This window comes from Chrysemys picta, chromosome 3, assembly GCF_011386835.1.
Source record: "Chrysemys picta bellii isolate R12L10 chromosome 3, ASM1138683v2, whole genome shotgun sequence".
Classification (NCBI taxonomy): domain Eukaryota; kingdom Metazoa; phylum Chordata; order Testudines; family Emydidae; genus Chrysemys; species Chrysemys picta.
Window position 1 is genome coordinate 206,494,222 of NC_088793.1, and position 24,308 is coordinate 206,518,529.

The window sequence follows — 24,308 nt, forward strand, 5'->3', positions numbered from 1 at the left end:
CCCCGGCAGTGCCCTGCCCTGTGTGTGGCTGTACCCGGGGTCCCCAAGAACCCCCGGCAGTGCACTTCCCTGTGTGTGTCTGTACCCGGGGTCCCCCCTAGCGCTGACAGAGCCCCCGGCAGTGCCCTTCCCTGTGTGTGTCTGTACCCGGGGTCCCCCCCAGCGCTGACAGAGCCCCCGGCAGTGCCCTGCCCTGTGTGTGTCTGTACCCGGGGTCCCCCCAGCGCTGACAGAGCCCCCAGGAGTGCCCTGCCCTGTGTGTGTCTGTACCCGGGGTGTCCCCCCAGTGCTGACAGAGCCCCTGGCAGTGCCCTGCCCTGTGTGTGTCTGTACCCAGGAGCTGCCCCCCAGCGCTGGCAAGGCCCCAGGGCCCCACCAGTGACTGGTGCGGGTGTCTCTGCTGTTGCAGGCTGAACTGTGCCCTGCGGCACGAGCAGGTGTTCGCCGATCGCTTCCTTCCCGATGACGAGGCGGCCCAGGCTCTGGGCAGGACCTGCTGGGAGGCGCTAATCAATCCCTTGGTGCAGAGCATCACCTGCCCAGGTACCGGTTCCCCCTGCCCGGCTCCCTGCTGCTCCCAGCCTGCCCAGCCCGCCTGGCTCAGCCTCCCCCTCTGGCCTTGCAGATCCCAGCGGCGTCAGCCCCCTGGCCTGGCTCCTGAGCGAGTACCTGGAGAACCTGGAGACGGCCCGACGCGCCAAGAGCCGCGCCACCATCTTCAACTCCCGCGTGCGGCGCCTGAGCCACCTGCTGGTGCACGTGGACCCCGGCAGCCCGGAGCCCGAGGAGCTGAGAGCCCCGGTCAAAGCCAGTAAGGGCCCCTCCCCCGTGGGGCTTTGGGGCCAGGCAGGGAGTGGGGCGGGTCCCCAGGTGGGGCTGGGGGAGGAGGCCTTGGGGTGCTGCCCGGGGCTGAGTGGGGAGAGGGGTCCCTACGGGTAAGGACTCTCCGGGCTGCCTTTCGCACGTCCTGCCAGAGCCGGGCACTGGCGCCGAGCTGGGCTCGACCCTGTGTGTGCCCGATGCCCGCAGGCGGGGTGAGGTGGGAGAGCGCTTTGCAGGGCAGGCGGGCAGCCCCTGGGCCTGGCGCAGCAGAGGCTGCTCCTCAAGGCCCTGGGGCCGGGGTGTAGGAGACAGAGACGTGGGGGCCTAGCCCAGCACTCAGATCCGTGGGTCTGGTGCCCATAGGCAGAGCCGGCAGGTGCCAGATGCCCCTCTGCAAAGGCCAACCCTGCTGTAGGGGGCAGGATCCCGGGCGGGCGTGGCTACTCCGCTGCCCCGGGGTGCCTGGGGCTGGCTGGCTCCCACCCGCCCCGAGCGCCAGGCTTGCCCCTGCACCCCTCCACCTCAGTGAGTGTGTGTGGCTGAACTGGGCCCCCCCGGGGAGGCAGGGAGGGTCGGGCCCAGCCCTCGCCCCACAGGCGGCTTTGGGGTCAGGGAGGGGGTAGTGCTGGCGCTGCCCCCCCCCGCCCCCCGGGCGCTGCTCTCACACTGGCCCCCCCTTGGCAGATGGGAAGAACGGGAAGAACAAGGAGACCAGCTCTGGGGCCACCAAGGTGTCGGGGAAGAAGCCCAGCAGCATGACGGGGATTACGCAGTGCTGGAGGGGCGTGGTGCAGCAGCAGGTGTGTGCGGGGGGGGGCGACAGGGGAGGGGCGTGGTGCAGCAGCAGGTGTGTGGGGGAGCGATGGGGGAGGGGCGTGGTGCAGCAACAGGTGTGTGGGGGGGCGATGGGGGAGGGGCGTGGTGCAGCAACAGGTGTGTGTGGGGGGGGACGGGGGAGGGGCGTGGTGCAGCAGCAGGTGTGTGGGGGAGCGATGGGGGAGGGGCGTGGTGCAGCAGCAGGTGTGTGGGGGGGACGACGGGGGAGGGGCGTGGTGCAGCAGCAGGTGTGGGGGTGGGGAAGGGGCTGTTGATCTGTGTGTGTATCTGCTGCCCACCCCCTCCCCACCCTGCGTGGGGGTAGCAGGCCCCCATCCACCCCTGTCTCTGCAGCTCTTGCCCCAGGCCCATGGGACACTAGATATGGAGAGACCTACCCACGCCTGGCCCGTCCTGTCCCCCTGAGACCCTCCCCACCTTGGGGGCCACCCCCCACGCTCGGCCCACCCTGTACCCCCTGGGGCTGGCCAGCCCATCCCCCAGGGCCCTCCCCCCACCCATCATGTCCCGTTCTCCCTCCGCCCCTCCATCCATCCTGCCCCCCACAGACACCTGTCCCAGCCTGTCCCCTCCCCGCGTCCAGTCCAGCCTGTACCCCCCCAGAACTGCCCCCCCCCCGCACCCAGCCTGTACCTCCCCCTCCCCCCGGGGCTCTCCCCGCCCGCCTGTAACCGTGTGCCGCCTGCCCCTGCCCAGGTGAAGCGGTTCCTGGAGTCGTGGTGGCAGGGGCCGGACTTCGTGGAGCGGTACTGCCGTCTCTACCTGGGCCTGCGCAGCGCCATGGAGGAGCTGTTCGGGCAGCAGACGGCCTTCGCGCTGGCCCTGCGGCAGGGCTTCTCCGGGGGCCTGCTGCAGCTCTCCTTCCTGACGGCCATGCACGTGAGTGGGGGGCTGGCCCGGGGTGGGGGAGCCTGGGGCCCAGCAGCGCTTCCAGGCTGGTCGGCCGGTGCCAGCCCGTGGGGCTAGAGGCTGCCTGCGCCCCAGTGGGGCTGAGTCCCCCGGCATCGGCTCTGCCCAGCCACGCTCTTGGCTGCCGTCCGGGGTCTGAGGGGTCCCAGGTGCGTGGGGGTCTCTGCCAGTTAATCCCCGCTGCTCCTGCTCCAACAGCCCTGGGCCCTGAAAGGGAGTGGGCCCCTTGCTCACCGCCCAGACACGCAGCTCCCACGGCCCCGCCTCCCCCGGAGCCCCTCCCCCATTCCACCTCCCTGTCTCCACGGGTGGGGTGACCCCTGGGAATGACCCCAGCTCCTAGGGACTGTTCCCTCCCCCAGAGCCCCCCATCATGTGGGTGTGCCCTGAGCCGCCCCGGGGAGCCGCCCCGAGCAGGCCCTGGCAGCTGGCGCTCTGCCCCGCAGGTGAGCGAGCAGTTCGCTCGCTACGTGGACCAGCGGATCCAGGAGAGCCAGACGGACGCAGGCAACGTGGAGTCGCTGCACCGGCTGCAGCGGAGCCTGGAGCCCATCCTCTTCCTCTCCGGCCTGGAGCTCGCCAACACCTTCGAGCACTTCTACCGGTGAGGGACCCCGGCCGGGGGCGTGGGGAGCTGTGCCCCGCCCGGCACGTCAGCGGGTGCTGGTGCCTGGCTTGTCATGGGGGCTCTGGGTCGGCTCGGGCCGTGGGCTCCCCAAAGTCCAGCCGGACCCCGGCCACCAGCCCAGAGCCTGTGTCCCCAGCCGTGGCTTGCAGGGGGGCAGCAGGGCACTACGGGGCCCACAGGCTGGGTCAGGTCCGGCCCCGGGGCCCACAGCGAGCACCAGCTGCCGGCCGGCCGGGACGCCCTGCTCCAGGCCATAGCGAAGGCAGGGAGGGTCCCAGGGGCCGGGAATTGGGGGTGGCTCCAGGGAGGGAGGCGGGGGCTCTGGCCCCGCCCTGAGGCCGGCTGCCGTTGCAGGTATTACCTGGGCGACCGGCTCCTGGCCCAGGGGAACGTGTGGCTGGAACGGGCCGTCGTGGAGCAGATCGGGCTCTGCTTCCCCAACCGCTTCCCCCAGCAGATGCTGAAGAGCCTGAGCGAGTCGGAGGAGCTGCAGCAGCAGTTCCACCTCTTCCAGCTGCAGCAGCTCGACAAGCACCTGCTGGAGCTGGACGCGGGCCAGGAGGACACGGTGAGAACCCGGGCGGGGTCTGTGCGGTGCCCCTCCCTTCCCCCGGGGGGCGGGGTCTGTGCGGTGCCCCTCCCTTCCCCCAGGGGGCGGGGTCTGGGCCGTGCCCCCTCCCTTCCCCCGGGGGGCGGGGTCTGGGTCTGAGCTGTGCCCCCTCCCTTCCCCCGGGGGGCGGGGTCTGGGTCTGAGCTGTGCCCCCTCCCTTCCCCCGGGGGGCGGGGTCTGGGTCTGGGCCATGCCCCCTCCCTTCCCCCGGGGGGCGGGGTCTGGGTCTGAGCTGTGCCCCCTCCCTTCCCCCGGGGGGCGGGGTCTGGGCCATGCCCCCTCCCTTCCCCTGGGGGGGCGGGGTCTGGGCCGTGCCCCCTCCCTTCCCAGGAGGTGCCGCAGACGAGCCCCTGGCGGGAGCCTGACCCCTGGCACCCCTGCGCCCGTCCCCAGGCGATGGAGGAGGAGCCGGCCGAGCCGGAGGAGGAGCCGGAGGTGAAGGTGCTGGCCCTGTCCCCGCGCTGCTGGACCATCTCCCCGCTCTGCTACCTGGAGGATCCCAGCAGGTGTTTCCCGCGGCCCCTTGGGGGCTACTTGGCGCGGTTCGCTGACTTCTACACCAACAGTGAGTCTGGGTGCTGGGGGGGCGACTGGGCCGGGCAGAGGCTGGGGGGGGTGGATACTGTGCCCCATGGTGGTGGCGGGGAGCGGCGTGTGACAGGGGAGGGGGCACCGGAGGGTGAGGGGGCGTGTGACTGGAAAGGGGGCACCAGAGGGAGGGTTCGGAACGGGGGCTAGGTTGAGCAGTGGGGTGAGCTCCAGCCCCGCCTGGGGGTGGGGGGCAGCCCCGGCTGACCCGGGGACCCCGTGGGCCTGGCGCTCTGGTGGCTCTGCTGGGACTGGCCGCGTCTCTTGCAGGTCAGAGCCGGTTTGGCCTGGAGCACACAAAGCCACGGCGCCTGCAGTGGACGTGGCTGGGCCACGCGGAGCTCCGGTTCGCGGGCAGCACCACCCTGCACGTCTCCACCCTGCAGATGTACATCCTGCTGGGCTTCAACAGCGCCCAGGTGGGACCCCCGCTCCCCTGGGGGGTGGGATCCCACAGCTGGTGCAAATGGGGCACCAACTGCTCCTGTCCTTGCAGCACAGAGAGCACCTTCCCCCCAGCTTATCCGTATGGGGCAGAGACGGTCTGTCCTCCCCCCTGGGCAGACACCCCCCCCCTTCCCTCTTGCCCCCCCCACCTCCTGAGCCCTTGGACGCTCATCTCCACAGCCCTGGTCCTTGCCCCCCTGTGGCCAAGCAGCCGCTGTTTCCCCCAGGTGGCTTGTGCCAGAGGAATCTGTGTTATTCTCTCTCCCCTTTGCCCCTCAGCCCCCCCCTCTGGCCCCTCCCCCACAGCCCCCAGCGACCTCGCCCCCATGTCACGGCCCCCAGAGACCTCACCCCATTGCCCCAGCCCCTGGGCCGTGGCCCCAAGACACCTGGCCTGGTTGGCCTGTCCTGGCCCCCAGAGCTGTCGCCCCACCGCCATGGCCCTGCCCCTGCGTATTCACTTCCTGTCTCCTTTGTGCCGCAGGAAGTTGCTGTGGAGACCCTGGCCCAGGCCACGGGGCTGTCTCCTGTCCTGCTGAGCCACGCACTGAAACCTCTGACGGGAGAGGCCGGGATCCTGATCCAGAGCCTGCCTCAGGGGGGTGCGTATGGGGGGACCGGGCGGGGGGGGTTGAGCCCTGTCCCTGGGTGGTCCCTGAACAGGGGGACCACAGCTGGGGATGGAGCCCTGGAGCCCCTGCACTGGGCCTGGTGGGGGTGTGGAGGGTTGGCCGGGCTGGGCTGGACCCAGAGCAGGTGCCAGGGAGCACGGGGCATGTCTGTGAGCTGGAAGGGGGTTTGCGTCTGGAGGGGCCAGTCTCCAAGCAGGGCCGGGGGGGAGGGAGAACTGGGCTGGTGGGTGTGGAGGGGCTGGTCCCCAAGCAGGGCTGGGCGGTGGGATATGTGGGGAGGGAGGGCGTGTGGAGGGGCTGGGGCTGGTCCCCAAGCAGGGCTGGGCAGTGGGATATGTGTGGGGAGGGCCCATGGAGGGCTGGAGCTGGTCCCCAAGCAGGGCTGGGCGGTGGGATATGTGGGGGGGGCACATAGAGGGGCTGGGGCTGGTTCCCAAGCAGGGCTGGGCGGTGGGATATGTGGGGGGGGCACATGGAGGGGCTGGGGCTGGTCCCCAAGCGGGGCCGGGGGTGCTGGAGGAGCCGCTCCCTGGGCATGGCTGAGCGCGGCTGTGTCGGTCCCAGGCGTCCTGCGTCTGAACGAGGCGGCCCTGGCGCGGGCGGCCGGCCAGCGCCTGTGGCTGCTCCCCAAGCAGACGTACCTGAACGTGGAGGATGACGAGGGAAGCACCCTGGAGAGGAAGAGGAACATCATCTGCTGCCTCATCATCCAGATCCTGAAAGGGGAGAAGGAGCTGCACATCGATAACCTGGTGTTCAAGGTACGGGGGCCTGGCAGGCGAGCGGCCGCGCGGCTCCGCGCCCCGGCAGCCTCAGAGTAACTGCCCTCTCCCCCCAGGTGATCGACGCCTGTCAGAAATGGGAGTCTGGCCCTGCCCTGAAGTTCCTCAGCTTCTGCTGCAGCAGCACGGACGTGCTGTCCTGCACCCTGCACCTGCTGAGCCAGGGCTACGTGCGGCGCCAGGAGGACAACCCCCAGCTGCTGGAGTACGTCTCCACGGAGCCCACGCCCACGCCCTCCCCCTCCCCGCCCCAGCAGCGCCCGCCCCAGGTCACCTTCCAGACGGTGGAGATCAAGACGATGCCCAACACAGCCTGCGCCGAGAGGAGACAGACCTTCTCCACCTTCAGGTAGAAGCGGAGCGGGGCTGTGTGCGCGGGCCAGGCGGGCACGGACACTGCCCCGCGGCACTGCTCCCTGGGGTGCCAGAGCCCCACCCACAGGCAGTGCATTGGCTGCCTGGTGCTGGGGGTCTAGGCACGCCTGGGGCTCGAGCCAGGAGAGAAGTCCTGCCTGGGCCCAGCCACTGCCCCTGGAGCACAAGACACGATTCCCAAGGGCTTGAGGTTTTTAATTTAAATAAAACAGCTGTGCTGATCTGTGCCCTCCCTGTGCTGATCTGTGCCCGCAGCCCTGGGCCCTACGAGGGAACGGCAGAACTGGCATCTCACCCCCAGTGTGCAGGGGCTTGGGCACAGCTGGAGGTTATGGGGGGCTCCCTCCTTTGCTCTGGTGAGGCTGGTGCCAGCACCCCCATTAGGCTAGTGGCAGAATTGAGCCGTCCGGCTCCATTGGCAGCTCCTGATTCTCCCATGTGCCTGGGGAGGGGGGAGTCAGCGTTGATGGCAAGTCCCTGGAGCTGGGCTTGGCAATCCTGGCCTCGAGGAGTGCCCCCGCCGACTGGCACCGTCTCCCAGGAGCTGCGTCCCGGGCAGCTCCTGGCCTCTGCAGCAGCCATCGCCATGCCCGGTTCGTAGGCCCCCAAGCCCCAGCGCCCGCCACGTGTGGGGTTCTCGCCCACCAGAACGCAGCTGTGCGAGAGGCAGCAGCATTGGCAGTGGCTGAGGGGCTCTGCACCCCCTTCCCGCCCGGGGCCCAGCTGCACACACCCTGCACCCCTGTCACAGTGGTACCAGCATTAATTTATTAAAATTAATCCAGAAAAGCAACCATACAGTAAGTTTAAAAAAAATAGAATCTTGTAAAAAAAACAGGGTAACGGCCCCGCCGGCCGCCCAGGCCCCAGTTTGGGTCTCCGAGGGCAGGGAGCGGTTTGGCAGCATGAGGGGCTGGGCTGGGCTGGGCTTGGAGTCTGCCAGGCGGAGGGCAGGAGTGTGAGATCAGCTGCAGTGCCAGGGCTGGGGGGCTGCCACACTCCTCGTGTGAACCTCATGCCAGCAGTGAATGGGAAAACACAGCCCGTGCCCAGGGTCCCCCCATCTGCAGCAGGTGGGCCTGCCCCTAGCATTTCTGGGCGGGGGCTGCAGCTCGGACTGACGGGTGGAGGCTCGGTGAAGGGCCGGGTGCTGGCTCCTGGCGCTGAGGGCACAGCTGGGCCAGCCCAGCTTTCTGCTCCCCCTGGCCAGTGCCTGCCCCCCAGGCTCGCTGCAGCACAGCTCCCCTAGCGCTGGGGCCCTGGAGCTGATGGTGGAGGAGGCCCCCACCTGCCACATTCGTGGCTTCCTACCTGCAGCGCTAGGAGAACCTCAGCTTGGCCACAGGCTGCAGCTCCAGCAGGGGGCGGCAGGGGGGCTGGGCCCAGGTCTAGGGGCTGCTGCAGGGCCTCGAGCAAGGGGTGACAGCCCCTAACCGAAACAGCAGGGTGGGGCAGAGACCCCTCAACTGCCTGGAGCTGCCAGTGGGGCCCTGGAGCTGCCGAAAGGGGGTGACTGAGTTAGGCCCTGGCCAGAGGGTGCCACTGGCTGAGCTACCCCCCGGCGCGAGCCAGAGCAGCCTGGTCTGCTGGTGCAGCACCAGTAAGACGCCCTCAAGCAGCTCCCAGTCCCCCTCCCTTCCCTGGGGTGGCCCCTGCCAGTGGGAGGCTGGCCTGGGGGGCAGCAGCGCTGGAAGCCACGTGGATCCCCTGTGGCACCAGTTCGAGCTGCATGTTAAAAGCCCCCTGGGGGAAAGAAACCGAGTGGGAACAGCCAGGGCCTGGAGCGGGACCCAGCAGAAGGGACAGGCCATGGCCATCGCTGCCTCCTGCCACACTCAGCAGAGTCCCGGCTCCCAGGCCGCCCGGCTGGCTCATACGCTCTTCGAGTAGCCAAAGATGCCCACGGGGAGATGCTTGACGTGTGTTGGCCACTGCGCTGCTAGCTGGAAAAACTTCACGTCGTTCCACTCCACGCCGTCGATGGACACTGAGAGGAGAGAGCAGAGCGCCAAACGTAAGAACGGCCACGCTGAGTCAGACCAAAGGCCCATCTAGCCCAGTGTCCTGTCTTACGACAGCGGCCAATGCCAGGTGCCCCAGAGGGAATGAACAGAACCGGGAATTGTCAAGTGATCCAGCGTCTGGCAAACAGAGGCTAGGGACACCATCCCTGCCTATCCCGGCTAATAGCCATTGATGGACCTGTCCTCCGTGAACTTATCTAGTTCTTTTTTGAACCCTGTTATAGTCTTGGCCTTCACAACATCCTCTGGCAAAGAGTTCCATGGGTTGACTGTACATTGTGTGAGAAATAATTCCTTTTGTTTTAAACCTGCTGCCTATTAATTTCATTTGGTGACCCCTGGTGACCCCTCGTTCTTGTGTTAAGAGGAGTAAATAGCACTTCCTTATTTACTTTCTCCACACCAGTCATGAGTTTATAGACCTCTATCAGATCCCCCCGAGTCGTCTCTTTTCCAAACTGAAAAGTCCCCGTCTTATTAATCTCTTCTCATATGGCAGCCGTTCCAAACCCCTAATCATTTTTATTGCCCTTTTCTGAACCTTTTCCAAATCCAATAGATCTTTTTAGTGATAGGGCGACCACATCTGCAGGCAGTGTTCAAGATAAATTAAATTAATGGAGATATCCCATCTCCTAGAACTGGAAGGGACCTTGAAAGGTCATTGAGTCCAGCCCCCTGCCTTCACTAGCAGGACCAAGTACTGATTTTGCCCCAGATCCCTAAGTGGCCCCCTCAAGGATTGAACTCACATCCCTGGATTGAGCAGGCCAATGCTCAAACCACTGAGCTATCCCTCCCCCCATGTGAGCGTACCATGGATTTATACAGAGGCAATAGGGTATTTTCTGTCTTATCATCTATCCCTTTCTTAATGGTGCCCAACGTTCTGGTCGCTGTGCTCAGAGCGCACATGCAGTTCAGCTGTGCGGGGCAGGGCTGTGTGTGCATGTCCAGCTCACCCCCCCAGAGCTGGGCCGGGGGAGGGAGAGACTCTGGCAGAGCTCAGCCAGCCCCCGCTGCAGCCTGCCGGTGTCCGAGTGGTGGGGCAGAGCTGTTGGCCTGGCTGGCTCTCTGGAGGGGTGTGGCATGGTGCTGGGCCGCCCTCACCTCGGAGCATGGTGTTCTGGTGCTTAGCCGTACAGATCAGGCGCGTAATCCCTTCGATGACTTGGCTTTTGGGCTCCAGGTCCTTCTCCTTGGGTTTCTTACTCAGGAACATCACTGGGAGGAGAAAGCAAAGACTCCTAGTGCCAGCCCTGGCAGGGGAGCCAGGCTGGGACTCTCTGCCCCCCTCCAGGCCCTGCCTGGGCCTTTGCCAGCCGTTACCTTTCTTGTTCTTCTCCTTGGTGACCACGGTCATGGCCATGGTGCTGGGGGGGACCAGCTCCCCGGCGCTGGGCACGCGGCTGACCTGCAGCGAGCGGAAGTTGCTCTTCAGTGTGTTCTTCAAGCCCATCTCCCGCTTCTCTCCCTCCTTCTTCTTCTCCGGCCCCTGGCTTGTCCAGTAGTCGACCTGCAGGCCCATCACCTCCACGCCGGGGCTCAGGGACCTGGGCAACAGACACAGCAACATAGCCCCAGCCACACTCTGCCCCTCAGGGCTGGGCCTAGCCACCCCCTCCCTGTACCAGCGTCCCTCCGGATCCAGCCCCATTCGGGTCTCCCGCTGCCCCACAGCCAGCTCTAGCCCCTCCTCCCCATGGGCATCACCCATGTGGCCCAAGGGGCACGGGAACATCACCCGCAATCTCCGCTTTCATTTAACAACCAGAGAGTCTCGGGCCCAGGGGCTGGGGGTGTGTGGCACAGCCCCCGCCCCTCACTGCCTGGCAGTGCATACCCCACACGGTGCAGCATGGGCCCCCTCCCTTCTGGGCCAGGGGCCGCAGAGGAGGCTGAACATGCCAGGCGGGCTGGGACAGAGCAGTGTGGAGGGAAACGGTTAACAAGCCTGCGGACATTAACCCTACTCCGGCCTCCCTCCAGTCCCCCTGGCGGAGCCTCACCCAGCCCCCGAGAGGCCGCTGCTGACAGACGGGGAGGGCGGTGGGGTGCCCATGGCCTCCTTGCTGTGGGGGGTCCCTGCGCTGGCTGGAGGTGCGGAGCTCAGCAGGGAACTGGTGCAGACCGTGGCGTCATCAGAGTCCACTAGCAAGAGGGAAAGGCAGGGCCAAGTTAGAGGGATATAGGGGGGGCTGAGCCGGGGGGGGGGGGCGTATCCCCAGGGCAGCAGTGGGGCTGAGGGCCATGACACCCCCTTGCCTTTGGCTCTGTGCTGGGGCAGGATGGGCACTCGCAGTCCTGGGGCCCTGGCCCTGAGGGGTGTAGATGGGACCTTCCCGGCTCCCTTGGCCAGCCGAGGCTGCAGCAGGGCTTGGGGAGGGAGGGAGGGGGGCCCCTGGAAGGCTGCAGCCCCCTGGGGTTCCCCACCAGCGGGGTCCCTGCTGTCCCCGGTGGATCCTGGGGGGAAAGGGGGCGAGGCAGAGCCAGGAGCAGTGACACCCCCCCCCACTGCCCCAGGCTGCAGGGTGGGCTCACCTGAGGCGCTGAAGGACTGTTCCACGAGCCCCACCTTCACCACCTGCAGACAGAGAGACGTTAGCCAACTCCCCTGGCCCTGCGGCCACTTCCCCCCCCCCCCCCCCCCCCCCGTGTCCATGCGCCTGGCAGGGCTGGCGTGCAGTGCCCCCCCCCCCCCCCCAATCAGACACTCACCCCAACAAATGGCACAAACTTCTGGCAGGAGTCGTCGTCTGGGCTAAGCGAGGGAAGAGGGGAAAGGTCAGACGGCAAACCCACCGCAGGGAGCTCGCGGCTGCCTTTGGGGCTGGCAGGGCCGCGGGGCGCCAGGCCACCGGGCAGGGCCCTGCCGTGCCTTCAGGCTCGCGTTGCCACCTACGGGCCGAGCAAGGCTTTCTGCAGGGCCGTGCCTGGCGCTCCCGGCTGGCAGGGGGAGCCCCGAGTCATTCGCCACGTAGGGCAGTACCCAGCCCCCCAGCTAGCAGGGGCAGCCCCCGAGTCATTCGCCACATAGGGCAGTGCCCAGCCCTCCCGGCTGGCAGGGGGAGCCCCCGAATCATTCGCCACATAGGGCAGTGCCCAGCCCTCCCGGCTGGCAGGAGCAGCCCCCGAGTCGTTCACCCCAGCGGGAGCAGAGCACTGTGGGGCTGGAGCGTCCCCGCTCTCCTGGGGCCAGGCTGGGTCCCCTCCATGCACAGCACCCGCCCGACGCTGCAGCCCAGGCTCAGGCGCGTAGGGAGGGCAGGGGAGGAGCAAGATAGCGACAAACAGGGAGCAGCGCAGAGGGGCTGCAGGGAAGGGAGGTCACATGCAAAGCTCCTGGCCCGGGCCCTGCTCTGGGGCCGCAGGGCAGAGGGGAGCCCGAGGGGCGGGCAGGGGCACTGGTTCTATTCCAGACACAGATGGGCCGGAGGGACACGCAACGAGGCGACAGCGCAGCAAGCCACGGGCCAGTACCTGATATAAAAATCAAAATAGAGGCTTCTCTTCCTTGGGTGCCACAAACCAAGAGAAGGGAGAGGTGAGCGCGCTGCTGGGACGCGCCCTGACAGCTGGGCCCTGGCGGGCGCGGTGCCAGCCCCATGCACAGCCCCAGGGCCCAGCCCACTCCCCAGGGGCAAGACAGCTCCAGGGCCCATTCAAGGGGCTGACCCCTGCACCCCTCCCCAACCCCACCAGCACAGACGGCGTGAAAAGGGCCTTGGTACCTCCCAGCGCTCTGCCCAGGGGCTAGCATTGCCCCTCACTCCTGACCCACAGCCCCCTGCTCCCCCCAGCTCTGCCTGTGCCCCTCATGCCCGACCCGCAGCCCCCTGCTCCCCCCAGCTCTGCCAGTGCCCCTCATGCCCGACCCGCAGCCCCCTGCTCCCCCCAGCTCTGCCTGTGCCCCTCACGCCCAACCCGCAGCCCCCAGCTCTGCCAGTGCCCCTCACGCCCGACCCGCAGCCCCCTGCTCCCCCCAGCTCTGCCGGTGCCCCTCACGCCCGACCCGCAGCCCCCTGCTCCCCCCAGCTCTGCCTGTGCCCCTCATGCCCGACCCGCAGCCCCCTGTTCCCCCCAGCTCTGACGCTGCCCGTCACTCCCAACCCATAGCCCCCTGCTAGCCTGGGCTCCCCCCACAGCTCTGCCGGGGTCCCTCCTGCCTGACCCGCAGCCCCCTGCTCCCCCCAGCTCTGCCGGTGCCCCTCACTCCCGACCCGTAGCCCCCTGCTAGCCTGGGCTCCCCCCGCTCTGCCAGTGCCCCCCCACTCTCCCTGCTATCCCAGCCCTGGGTTTCTCTGAATGAGGCTGGTTGGTCGGTAGCTCTGTGGGCTTTTCCCCAGCTGGCCACGCTGCTCCGCCCTCTGCCTGCAGCTCACGTTCCTGGCCTCACCCTATGCCTCGGGTCTGCCAGCACAGGCCGGGGAGCCCAGTGCCCAGCCCAGACGCCAGCGTCCAAGCAGCTGGGCTGCCCATGTCCCCGGCCACGCTCCCATGTGGCAGCTGAGCCAGAAAGCACTGAGGCTCCGTGGCAGCAGACAGCGGAAACCTGGCCGGCTGCACATGGGAGCCTTGCACTGGGCCAGCGGCGTGAGAGAACAACAGCTATTGGTGCCCCCCCGGGCGTAGGGGGAGTGCGAGCAGGCACCAGGGGAGCGCACGGGCTCAGAAATGAGGCCCCGGAGGGAAGGGTCACCTCTGCTCTCTGCCTGGGCCCCCGCACTCTGCGCCGAGGGATATGGCACAGGCAGGCCGGGTGTGAAGAGCACTGGAGATGCCCAGATAAATGCCACCCTCTCAGGGCTCCTGCAGCTGCTTCTGCCACTCACACGCTGGGGGGCGGCGGCTGAGAAGGGGACTGCACAGGAGACCCTGCATCAGTTTGGGGGACCCCAGCCCGTCCAGCATAGGGCTCGGCCAGTCCTCCCCTCCCCCAGCCTTGCTGGTCTTTCCTCTGCCATCCGGCTAGTTCAGACACCTTCCTGGGGCATTGAATAAATCGGGGGCACCCAGCCGGGATTCAAAGAGCCAAGCCCCAGATTTGCCTGGGGAAGGGTCCTCGGCAGCAGCTGGCACCGGCTGGAAAGGCTGGGCGGTGTCCAGGGCGACTGCCTGTGCCCCCGGGCCTGAGCGCTCACTCCTGCTCTCACCTCTTCTGTTTGTACGTCAGCATAGCCTCGGAGATGGGCAGCTGGTGAGACTGGCTGGCTCCTGCAATGAACTGAGCCACGCGGCCAGGGATGTCCACGGTGTCTGGGGAGGCAAGGTGTTACCTCTCAGCTGTGTGCTCTTAGGGAACCGGGGCGCATTACCCAGCCTGTCTGACTCACGAAAGACCTCCCCTCCCAGCCTCTGCTTGAACCAAAACCGATCAGAAGAAAGACTTACAAAAAGCAATGAAAAGGCCGTGGGAGACACCCCTAAACCTCTCTGGACAAGGGTGACAGGATTAAGGCAACACCCCTAGCCCCACTTGCATCGGAGAGGGGACAGGGAGGCATCCCCATTAGCCTACAGAATGGAGAACAGAGATTCCCAGGCAAGAACCACACAGAACTTTGGGACCAGAAAGGCAGGGAAGCACGGCATGATGGGGGATCTCTGCTCCAGATGTTAATGTACCCGTCTGCACACACCCAGCTCAGCAGTTATCAGACCAATTCTAGTAATAAATCCTCTATTAATATCCAAAATACCGAAGCTGCCTAATTGCATTGTGAGCTCCCTCCAAGAAACACCGCCCAGAGCCAGGAATGAGCAGTTCCTATTGTCTAGCCTGAACAAAACAACTTTGGCATACTCCCTTGAGCCATCAGTTTACCCATAAACAAATCTAGTGTCTCCCTTGAACCATTGTTCTTTCCCTACAAAAACCCCGACCCACGCTCAAGTCAGTGCTCTGATGCCTGGATCTAAAATCTGCATCAGTTCCATTGGGACTTCGTCTTCTCCTGACTGATCGTGCTGGGGGCGCTGCCTGTCTCCAGCACTCCGGACCCCAGCTGGGACCCCCAATGGAAACAAGCTTCCCGGAGTGGTGAGATCCCAGCTCGCTCTCTCTCTCTGGGTGTAGCCTTCTGACCCTGACTTGTGGGATCACTTACAGTTTTCTAAACCTGACTTCTGTAATCAAATTTCAGTTAGATTTAATATTATGACTGTTTTGTTTGTTTGGCTCCCCGGTGGTTACCACCTGGCAATGAATAACGTTCATGGTTAAGCTGGTTGCTTCTCTCTCTCTCCCCCTCATGGGTGTTTTTTGGTTTCTTCACTCACTCTGCAGCGACGCTCCTTGTACCTAAGCTAAAGATCCCTGCAGCCAAAAACCCTGTGGGGTTTGCTCATCCAGTGGGTTACGACCAGAACACTTGTAATGTGAAAGTGGGGATAGGGACGTGCTGAACCCGGGACATATGAGGGTGGCAGCTTGGAAGTGCTGCTCGACGCAGACTACTGAGTTCAAGGGCATATAAGGGGTCAGCTTGGGAGTGCTGATTAACCCGGTCCTCTCAGACACGCTCTGTTAACGTGTGTGTGTTTGTCTGATTCTGGGGCTGGAAGAACCCAGCCCTGGGGAACCGAGGTCCTGCAGGACAGCTCCATTGGGAGGGAGCAGTAGAGCTCCGTATGAGAACCCCAGTGACACAAGCAGCACATTGAGAGAATTACAGAACCCTAATAAATGAGCGAACCCCGAAGTATCAGGCAAATCTGGTAACAAAGGGGAGAGGTGAGCGCACCGCCAGCTGCCCGCACAGCCCAGAGCTGGCACTGCCCGGGCACCCCTGCTGCTCACCTGCGCTGGGGGGCTCGGCCCGGCTGAACAGCTCCCTCCACGCCGTGTCCAGGAAGAGGGCACTGTACCTCCCATCCACAGACGCCAGGTACTTGGCCAGCGGGTGTGAGCCTGCCAAGGAGACAGAGGAAGTGACGCAGCCGGAAGAGACGCTGGCTGCTCCCGGGAGTGGAGCTTGCCGATGCCCCCGCTGCTGCCTCCTCTCCCCCATGTGGGCTGCCTTTGGGGGGCCCTGCAGCCCCTTTCCCAGCGGGCCCCAGAACCGGGGCTCCCAGCGGGTGGCTCTTACCCAGTGGCACCACGAGGAAGCGGAGGTAGTTCAGCCAGTCTGGGGTCTTGCTGGCCAGCTGCTCCACGAAGAACCGCAGCACGATGCTCAGATAGCTCTGGTCCCCCGCCACGGCCACTTTGACTGGGGGAGGCATGTGAGAGTTGCAGTTACAGCTGCAGAAGGAAGAGAAAGCCCTGAGAGACCCAGAGCCACGCAGGGGCCGGGACAGATGCCACCATGGAGACAAGCCCCGGGCTGGCCACGCAGCCCAGACGAAGGGCACGGCTCCCCAGGGGCAGGTCTGCTGTGTCCCACCTCGCGGCTCAGCGAAGGGGCTAACGGGGAGCAGCCAGGAGTTCTCAGTGTTGAGACTGACACCGCCATCATTAGGGTCCAGTGTCAACGTCCCTGCTCCCAGCCCATGCACTCAGGGCCCAATCCTGCCATGGTGCACAGTCAACCCCCCAGCACCTATGGGCTTCTCCTTCAAACCCCTCCCTCACTGCACGTCCCTGAGCCTGCTCCAGTGCCATCTGGGCCAGGCCCTTCCCCCACCCCCAGAGCCAGTCTCCTCCCCCATGCTGCTCAGGGCAAGGCCTCGCCCCCGAGCCAGTCTCCGCCCACCCCCTGCCCCGCCTGGCTGCACGCACTATCTCTGGATGCGGGCGACAATGGTGTTGAAGGCAGCCTGGACGTCGGCCACGGACCAGGTGGAGACGACGGGTTGTCTGTGCGCCTGGAGCTGCTCGCTCAGGTACTGTCGAGACAAAACCAGAGAGAAGGCAGGGGCTGAAGCCCAGCTCCAGGCAGCCCAGCTCGCAGGACCCACGGCAGCCCGAGCCCACACACACGTCCCTTCTCTTCTCCCCAGTGGCTCCAGTTCATCCGGATCCCAGCACCGGGTAGGAGCAGTTCTAGCGGCGTCCCTCTCTCGGGGGGGAGGGGGGGGGATCTGCGCCAGGCCCTGCCCCAGGGCCCCCATAGAGCTGTGCTGCACAGCGGGAGGAGGCGGGAGCGGAGACTCCGTTCCCATGGGGGCAGGGCGTTTCCAGTGGGGTGCGATCGCTCCGAACTGCCTGCCCGTTCTCCCAGCTGGGGGAGGGGCCCCTGAAGTTCCTTTCGGCCCTGGCATTTTCTCCCCCACTTACCCACTGGGATCTAGTCACCCCCCCGTCTCCCCTGTAGCAATCTGAGCAGGCCAGGCGCAGTCTCCAGCCCTCCCATCGTTTCCACGGCTCTTCTCTGCCCCCTCCACGTTTGCAATGGCGGACACCAGACCTGGCCGCGGTGCCAACGCCGGAGACAGAGGTAAAATCACCTCCCGGCTCCGTCTCGCTAGCTCCCCGGAGCGCAAAGCGGCAATTTCTATTTCCTGCCAGTGTTCCCGAGCCCTGAGGAATCCTGCCAGAAACACGCCCAGCCAGGGCCGACTGCGGGTGAGCTCTGCCAGGCAGCTCGTTTAACGAGGGCTCTCGTGAGGCTGCGCTAGGTCTGTGAACTGGCGCCTTGCGTGGAGCTGAGTCAAACACGTCCCGAAGTCTCACTACGCTACATCTCTGCCGTTACCTTTACCAACCAAACTTGGAATCCCATCAGAGATGGGATCAGGGCTGTTGGACAAGACCTGTTTCCCATAAACCCACCTTGGCTGGCATTAATTCTATTCCTACCCTTCATTAGCAATCGGATCCCATCTCAGCCTTTCCATGCCACTGCGTGGGACTGATGTCGGGCTAACAGGCCCACAGCTAGCCAGCTAATCCCACCTGCCCTTTTGGAATATTGGCCCTACATCAGCCCTCACCCGGGCGTCTGGAATTTCCCTGCTATTCCAAGATTTATTCAAAATTAGCCTCAGAGATCTCCTCAGTCAACTCTTTTAAGACTCTTGGGTACAAGTTCTCCAGGCTGCTGTTTGAAAAACATTCGCCCCTGGCAGATGGTGTTTAACGCTCCCCGGTGACTGCTGGATTGGAAAGCACGTCGCACGTCCTCCACGTGTGACACGAGCACGTCAGCCTGGTTCCTTTACAAATCCAGCACGGAAACCGTCACTAGCACTTCTGCCTTTTCCGCCCCGTTGTCAACAATTTTACCCTCTCCAGCTGGGATCTCCTTGTTCTCAATAAACCGGAACGCGTTCTCCTTCTCTCCTGGTCACCTGTTGCACTGTCGTGTAGTACATCGTCCCTAAGGCGCGGATGCTAATCCCAGTCTTGCTCTCCAGCGGCTGCCCCCAAGCGAGGACAAAAGGACATTTGGCCCTAGCCTGGAAACCTTCTATTTCCTGGGGCCGTCTTCCCCCGCCAGGTTGCCCTCTCCCACGGCCCCGCAGGCAGCCGGCTCAGCTGGTGTGCAGCCCGGCTCCCCTCCCTCCTCACCTGCCCTTGCCACTCGGCGACATTCACCAGGACGATGCTCTCCGGAAGCTGCTCGTCTGAGATCAGGATCTGGTTCAGCTGATCATAGACGGATTTCCGGGGGACCTAAGACAGCACAACCAGGCAGGATCAAACGCTGCAGGGATCCCCTGGTCTCCCACAGGCCAGCCACTGTCCCGCTCCAACGCCTCTCCACCCACATGGGCCAGGGTCCTGCAGGCAGGAAACTGGGCCACCCACTGCCTCTGCTGCAAGCAGATGGGGCCCAGCCCCACCGTGCCCCCCACCCTGCGAGAGGCAGGAATGCCACCCACGCACACTGCTGCACCTGACCTGGGCGCTGTGCCGTGAGTCCGGCGAGCTCTCGCTGTCCAGGCTGCTGGCGCGGTCGCTCTGCCCCTTCGAGTTCTGCCGGTCCTTCATGGAGGTGCTGCGGGGCCGCCACACCTGTCTGCTCTCAGCTTTGCTGCAGGGGGAGAATCTCCGGGAGTTAGAGATTCTGTCCCCACACCACCACAACAGCTACACCAGAGATGGCTGCACCTGGGGCCGGGCTGAGCCCCCATCCTTCCCCCTCCGGGGCTGGGCCAGGCCCCTGTCATCCCCACCCCCAGGGCCGGGCCAGTGCACCCGTGACCGGGCAGGGCCCCTGTCCTCCCCCTCCTTCCCCCTGGGGCCGGGCCAGCTGCACCCGTGACCGGGCAGGGCCCCCATCATCCCATTGTGACTGGTCCATCAGCACTTTCCTAGCCAGAGAACAGTGTGGTGGGCCCCACCGTGCAGGCCAGGACTGCGGCCTGGAGCTGCCTTACCTGGGCGACACAGCGTTTGGGGACTCGGGCTTGCCGGCGCTGGCCAGCTGGGCCAGCCTGTCAACACTGCTCTCCCGCCCGGCTGCCTCTGCCGCCCCAGGGCGTGGGGAGGGCTCCTCCGCCTCCAGCACCTGAGGGGACACAGAGTCACTGGACACAGGAGACACACCAGGGGCCCGGGACCCCTTCCCAGGGGCTGATGGGCCCACAGCCAGTCTCCTTGAGGCAGACCTCCTCCCTGCCCCGCCTCCACTCTGCCCTCCCACCATCTAGTGACAGCACGTCTCTGACCCCATCGCCGTGAGACCTGAGCACTCGTCACCGTGTGGCCCCTCACAGGGCCGGGCTGTCAGCCCTACTACATGGGGGCCCAGAGGCTCTGTGAGGGGCCCACTGGGAGCCTGTGGACCATCCTTCCTCTGGACCATCCTTCCTCAGCTCCCTGCCCCCGTCTGCCCCTGCCCCCCGGCTGGCAGCATTCCCCCCGCCCCCCACCTGAGGGGACAGTTCGTTCCCTGGACACTGAGGCGCTGGACACACCCCAAAAGCCTCAGCCAGCCACACAACCCGAGCTCAGCCGTGGCCGCCCGCCAGCCTGACAGCACACAGACACTCACCGCGGTTACCACCTCCACGCCCACCTCCTCCAGGGCCCGCGGAGCTCCAGCCTTTCGCTTCTCTGCTTGTCCCTGAGGAGGGGAACCAGAGTCTAGACCAGAGCGTCCCAGAGCGTCCCAGGGCAGCCCCACGCGTGGCCCCCAGCACAGGGCAGCCGGATGTGGGGCTGGCTGCCTCCGGAGACACACGTGCGTGGGGCAGCCTGCACCCCAGAGCTCCCGCCAATCCTCTGTCCCCCTGACAGTGCCCCCCCGAGAGCGCTCCTACTCCGTCCGGCTATGCTGGGAAAGGACGTCCGCGCGCCCAGGAAAGAGAGAAAAGGAGAAGGAAATGCAGCGCAGAGTGAGCCCCGCAGGTGACAGACACCTCCCCGGGAGGCCTGGCTCCCGGTGGGACATCCCAGGCCACAGGCTGCTGGCCTGGTGGCCAGGGGAGGACGAGGAGGCAGGGGCGTGACTCACAGGGCTGCCGGACTCCTGTTCCTGCCCTTTCTGGCCGTGCAGACTGCCGATCTCAGTCTGGGAACCCGAGTGAGAGACGCCCTCAAAGAAACGCCTGCAGGAGAGACAGACAGACGCACAAGGAGACAGACAGAGGACGAGATGAGAGACACGAGGACACCAGGACCCCCACTCAGCCCGCCTCAGCCTCTCCCAGCACGCAGCGCCACAGACAGGCCCCCACTCGCTCCAGCACCGGCCTGGCCCGGCGTCCCCGGGGGAGGGGGTGAAGCTTGTCCCCTCGGCACACTGAACCAGAGAGCGCCGGGAGCTGAGCCGCAAAGGGACGACACTGAGGGCCCAGGGATCCTGCCCTCAGACTCACACTGGGCTGGGGTGGAGGGGAGATTTGGACTGAGTTGGGGACCTGTGGTTCCTGGAAGCGGCATGCAGGGCTGGGAACCAAGGAAGGGCCAGTTCCCTGCTGGGAGGGCTGGGGCAGGTTTACTCCCGCCCTCCCGTACCGGGACTGTCTGAGGGAGCCTGATGCGTGCTCACACCTCAGACTGGTGCCACGTCTCCCGGGCCCCGCGGTGCCTAGGGGCTGGCTGGGCTCCTGGCTGGCACAGAACGCGGATCCCCAGGCCGGGCGGGGATCGCTAACGGGAGGAGCCGGCACAGAACGCGGATGCCCGGGCCGGGCGGGGATCGCTAACGGGAGGAGCCGGCACAGAACGCGGATGCCTGGGCCGGGCGGGGATCGCTAACGCCCGGGCTGCTCCCAGGAGGTGGTGCGGCCACGCAGCTCCAAGAGGGGGAGAGTTGGTGTGAAGGGAACACGCCATGGGGCTGCACTGCCTGCAATACACCGGCGCTCTCCAGGTGGGCGGGCAGCCCAGGGGCAGGGGGCTGCTACAGCGAAGCAGGGGGACGGCCCCTGGCCGTCATACACAGCAGTGCTGTCAGGCGCCTCAGGGACCTGTCGCTGGATGACGCAGAGCCTTTGGGTCTGACTCCTTCCCATAGCTGGGGCTCTCGGGGGCTGCCAGGGCTACGTCCCACGCACGGGAGTGCCGGAGTACCTCTCTGTTCCCAGACAGCGCCGTGTTTAATGTGAGCCGAGGTCACCCCACCCCCACCAGAAAGCTGGGAACACACAGCTGAGATCAACACCCCCCGTGGTCGGCGACCTACCCCAATGCAGTCAGACACATGGGCTGGAAGGGACCCGGAGAGTCGCCGAGTCCAGCCCCCTGCGCTGAAGCAGGGCCAAGTAACCCCAGACCATCCCTGGCCTTAGAGACCGCCAGTGACGGGGACTGCACTGCCTCCCTGGGCAGCCTGGCCCAGAGCGTAACGACCTGAGAGTCAGGGACTCGTCGACCCCGCAGCCACTCTGCCGATGGGCATTCCAGACTGCTGGCTGCCAGCTGTTGATGATGATGAGACAAGCCCCAGGCAGATCCCTCGCAAACCTCAGCTCGAGAGACTAGACTAGCTGACTGGGGGTACAGAGCACCGGCTGCCCGAACCCCACGAGATCACGAGGCTCTTCTTGCAGCGCCCCCCCAGCTGCTCGGTTTGGCTAGAGAAGATCTTCCCAGTGAACACGCGACAGGAAGGAATGGCCAGGAACCACAGGCAGCCCAGCTCCGGAGGCTCCCAGCACCGTCTGCTGTGGCTTTGGTAGGGAATGGAGCAACCAGCTGACCAAGACGTAGCTGGCTGGTGGAGGCCCGAGCTCCAGGCAAAGGGAGCTGGTATCTGGAGTCCCAGATCTGGAGGGAAATGGGGGCTTGATGGAGATCCAGAAATCCCAGCACAGCTGCACAGACGTGGTGTGCAGCCAAAGGGCTGAGAAGCAGCCCAGGGCACAGGACTAGGGGGCCAAGAACGACAACACCTACTGGCCCGTGGCTATCAAAGAGGCAGAACGTGACCCAAGACATCTAGGACATTGTTTCCACATGGCAGAGCAGCACTGCTGAGCCTATGAGCAAAATGTCCCCAGCTTCATCCAAGAGCTTAATAGCGGAGCGGCTGAATCGCAAGAGAAAAAGAGGCGCTGTATTACAGCTAGTGACGAGAGCAGCGATCTCTTCAAAAGCCTGTCGGACGAGCCTGCGAATTGCAGACCCCGGAGCCGGAGTTCAATCCCAGGGAAAACCCAGCGGCACTCAGCGTACTAGGAACAAAGCCATACGGCTGCTGCTAAGGGAAATGGCCCCTCCCCAACCGACGACAGCGCTCTGAGCAGGTCGACCACGCAGCGGGGAAAGGAGACTAGACGGGGGCAGTGCTTGGCCTTCGGCAGAGTCCCCCACAAGAGGGGATTCAGGAAATCAGAGTCATGAGGTGGGAGGCAAAGGCACCTGGCACCCCCCAGAGAGAGCCTTGGGTGGGTGTCACCGTGGGCAGCTCGCCGGAGACTCCTCGGCAGGGGCTGCGGCAGCCAGAGGGGCAAAGGCGCGAGCCGAAAACCAACGCTGAAAACACCTGGCTCCCAGGGCAGACTCCGGGGGCTCTGGCTATTTGGCTTGGTGAAGGGGGGACTTGGTGACAGTCTGAGTCCTGACATGGGGAGCAGGGCTCTGGTCTAGCACCATCCAGTGGTTGAAGCTGGAGCTGGACAGGCAGACTGGAAGTAAGGCATCTAGCAGAGAGAGGAACGAAGCCTTGGAACAATTCACCCAGGGTCGTGCTGGATTCCCCATCGCGGGCAATTCTTCAATCAAGTTTGGCTGTTTTTCTAAAAGCTCTGCTCCGGCAATGGTTGGGGGCCGGTGTCTGGCCCGTGCTCTGATCGCAATGGGCCCTCCTGGCCGGGGGATGTGTGATTCAATACCATACCCTCCTCTCAGCTGGCCTCCCTTGGAAAGCCTGTGCAGCTGTGGAGTAACCCCAGAAATAGAGGGGTTCAGAGATGGGCAGTCACCCTCTGGGAGGCCAGCAGAGATGGCAGGGCTCAGGGCTGCACAGCCATGACAGATGCGCCCAGAAGAGTGAACGGGATAGAGAAGCTAAGTACATTGCTCCCTAGCACGGCCAGAACCGGGGACAGTCACTGACATGGAAAGGGAGCTAATTTCCAACTGACACAAGGCCATACTTGTTCACACAATGCCCAGCTAACCTGTGGAACTCACTGCCACAATGTGAGGCTCGGGGCTCAGCGGGGTTCAGCAGGGGACTGGACATGTCTATGAATAATGAGGAAGTCCCCAGCTACTGAGACATACACCTCCTGCTTCCCAGCCCAGGCAGACCCCGCTAGCATGCTCCCTGTAGTGGGGTGGTCAGCGGGAGAGCCGGGCTGCTGCTAGAGCACAACATCCGCACTGCTATTCTCAGCGCGCTTGCTTGAGTGGAGCTAGCGCCAGTCGGGGGGGGGGGTCGCTCGCAGCTGCAGCGTAGACAGCGTGTCCCCCCCACGGGACAGAGGGATGAGAGGGCCTCCGGTGAGATGACAGGGCTCCTTCCTCCCTGGGGACCAGTGCACGTGCCCCCTCCCTCCGTCCCATCCGGCAGCAAGCGGGTCTGTCCGTCCTGCTCTGGGCTGGCTCTCCAGGAGACACAGGAAATGCACTCCGCAGACAATGCGACTTCTAGCCAGGTACTGTGCTGCTCCGGCCGTTACACGGCTCCCCTGTCCGAGGTCAGCATCCGGCGCTGCACAGCGGTAGCCTGGGAAGCTTCCTTTCCAAGCACAGGAATCAACCGGGGCGACAGGCCCCGGGGACCAGGTCTCCCAGCTGCTGGCTGTGTGCCGGCAAGGAACCCGGGACGCTGCGGGAAAGGAAAGCCCCGCCCGGGGCTCTAGCTGGGAGATGGGGTAGAGGAGAGCGTAACTGACCTTTGGGGACTAGCCCCAGCTGTGCCCGGCCCTGGGGCACAGCGAGGGGAGCTCTGCCGGTGCCTGGCCCTGCACACCCGCTGCAGGACGTGTGATGCGTCTGCATTTCTCGTCTGCTCTCACCTCAGGGTGGGCTTGGGGGTGCTGTGCACGCTCTCGTTATCCTCCAGCTCGGGGCCGCTGTCGCTGTTGTTGCATTCCTCCAAGCTGTCGTAGAGCAGCCCCAGGTCCTCCTCCACTTCTCGGGTCTGACCCACCGGGTCGGAGTCCAGAACCTGCGGCAGAGAAGCACAGGTAACAGCAAGGCTCCCTCCCCACCTCCCCAGCTGCGTGCTCTCCGGAGAGGAGCAGCCCCCCAGGCCTGTCAGCAGGGAGGGGAGGAGGAGCTGGCGCTCACCTAGTGTGGGGATCTCAGCTCTGATCTGTCCCAGCCTGGCCCAGGCACCTGGATTCTCTCCACTGACATGGGCAGGGCAAGGT

The 24,308-nt window shown here is 65.2% G+C and overlaps 2 protein-coding genes across 4 annotated transcripts in view; one reads left to right on the forward strand and one right to left on the reverse strand.

Annotated features, from left to right (window-relative positions):
* The window catches only part of LOC101937453 (cullin-9-like), a 37,040-nt gene extending 30,189 nt beyond the window's left edge, over window positions 1-6,851 (forward strand). Inside the window, exons 20-30 of one of the 2 annotated variants that reach the window (XM_065589878.1) lie at window positions 410-543; window positions 626-811; window positions 1,507-1,622; window positions 2,356-2,538; window positions 3,015-3,172; window positions 3,551-3,764; window positions 4,200-4,371; window positions 4,665-4,813; window positions 5,326-5,443; window positions 6,038-6,234; window positions 6,312-6,851. In XM_065589878.1, the coding sequence (XP_065445950.1) occupies window positions 410-543; window positions 626-811; window positions 1,507-1,622; window positions 2,356-2,538; window positions 3,015-3,172; window positions 3,551-3,764; window positions 4,200-4,371; window positions 4,665-4,813; window positions 5,326-5,443; window positions 6,038-6,234; window positions 6,312-6,608 (1,924 nt within the window). In that variant the 3' untranslated portion in view covers window positions 6,609-6,851. The remainder of the gene's footprint in view (window positions 1-409; window positions 544-625; window positions 812-1,506; window positions 1,623-2,355; window positions 2,539-3,014; window positions 3,173-3,550; window positions 3,765-4,199; window positions 4,372-4,664; window positions 4,814-5,325; window positions 5,444-6,037; window positions 6,235-6,311) is intronic. The other variant, XR_010600000.1, reaches the window with a different exon arrangement.
* A 524-nt stretch (window positions 6,852-7,375) lies between these two features.
* LOC101947291 (phosphofurin acidic cluster sorting protein 2-like) overlaps window positions 7,376-24,308 on the reverse strand; it is a 108,959-nt gene continuing 92,026 nt past the window's right edge. The window contains exons 9-25 of one of the 2 annotated variants that reach the window (XM_065589880.1): window positions 23,952-24,103; window positions 19,997-20,090; window positions 19,535-19,606; window positions 18,918-19,048; window positions 18,439-18,571; window positions 18,106-18,210; window positions 16,375-16,481; window positions 15,743-15,897; window positions 15,454-15,564; window positions 13,808-13,910; window positions 12,135-12,167; window positions 11,373-11,415; window positions 11,196-11,238; window positions 10,664-10,805; window positions 9,984-10,207; window positions 9,765-9,878; window positions 7,376-8,617 (exon numbers count right to left, since the gene is read on the reverse strand). In XM_065589880.1, coding sequence (XP_065445952.1) covers window positions 8,502-8,617; window positions 9,765-9,878; window positions 9,984-10,207; window positions 10,664-10,805; window positions 11,196-11,238; window positions 11,373-11,415; window positions 12,135-12,167; window positions 13,808-13,910; window positions 15,454-15,564; window positions 15,743-15,897; window positions 16,375-16,481; window positions 18,106-18,210; window positions 18,439-18,571; window positions 18,918-19,048; window positions 19,535-19,606; window positions 19,997-20,090; window positions 23,952-24,103 — 1,878 coding nt within the window. In that variant the 3' untranslated portion in view covers window positions 7,376-8,501. The remainder of the gene's footprint in view (window positions 8,618-9,764; window positions 9,879-9,983; window positions 10,208-10,663; window positions 10,806-11,195; window positions 11,239-11,372; window positions 11,416-12,134; window positions 12,168-13,807; window positions 13,911-15,453; window positions 15,565-15,742; window positions 15,898-16,374; window positions 16,482-18,105; window positions 18,211-18,438; window positions 18,572-18,917; window positions 19,049-19,534; window positions 19,607-19,996; window positions 20,091-23,951; window positions 24,104-24,308) is intronic. The other variant, XM_065589879.1, reaches the window with a different exon arrangement.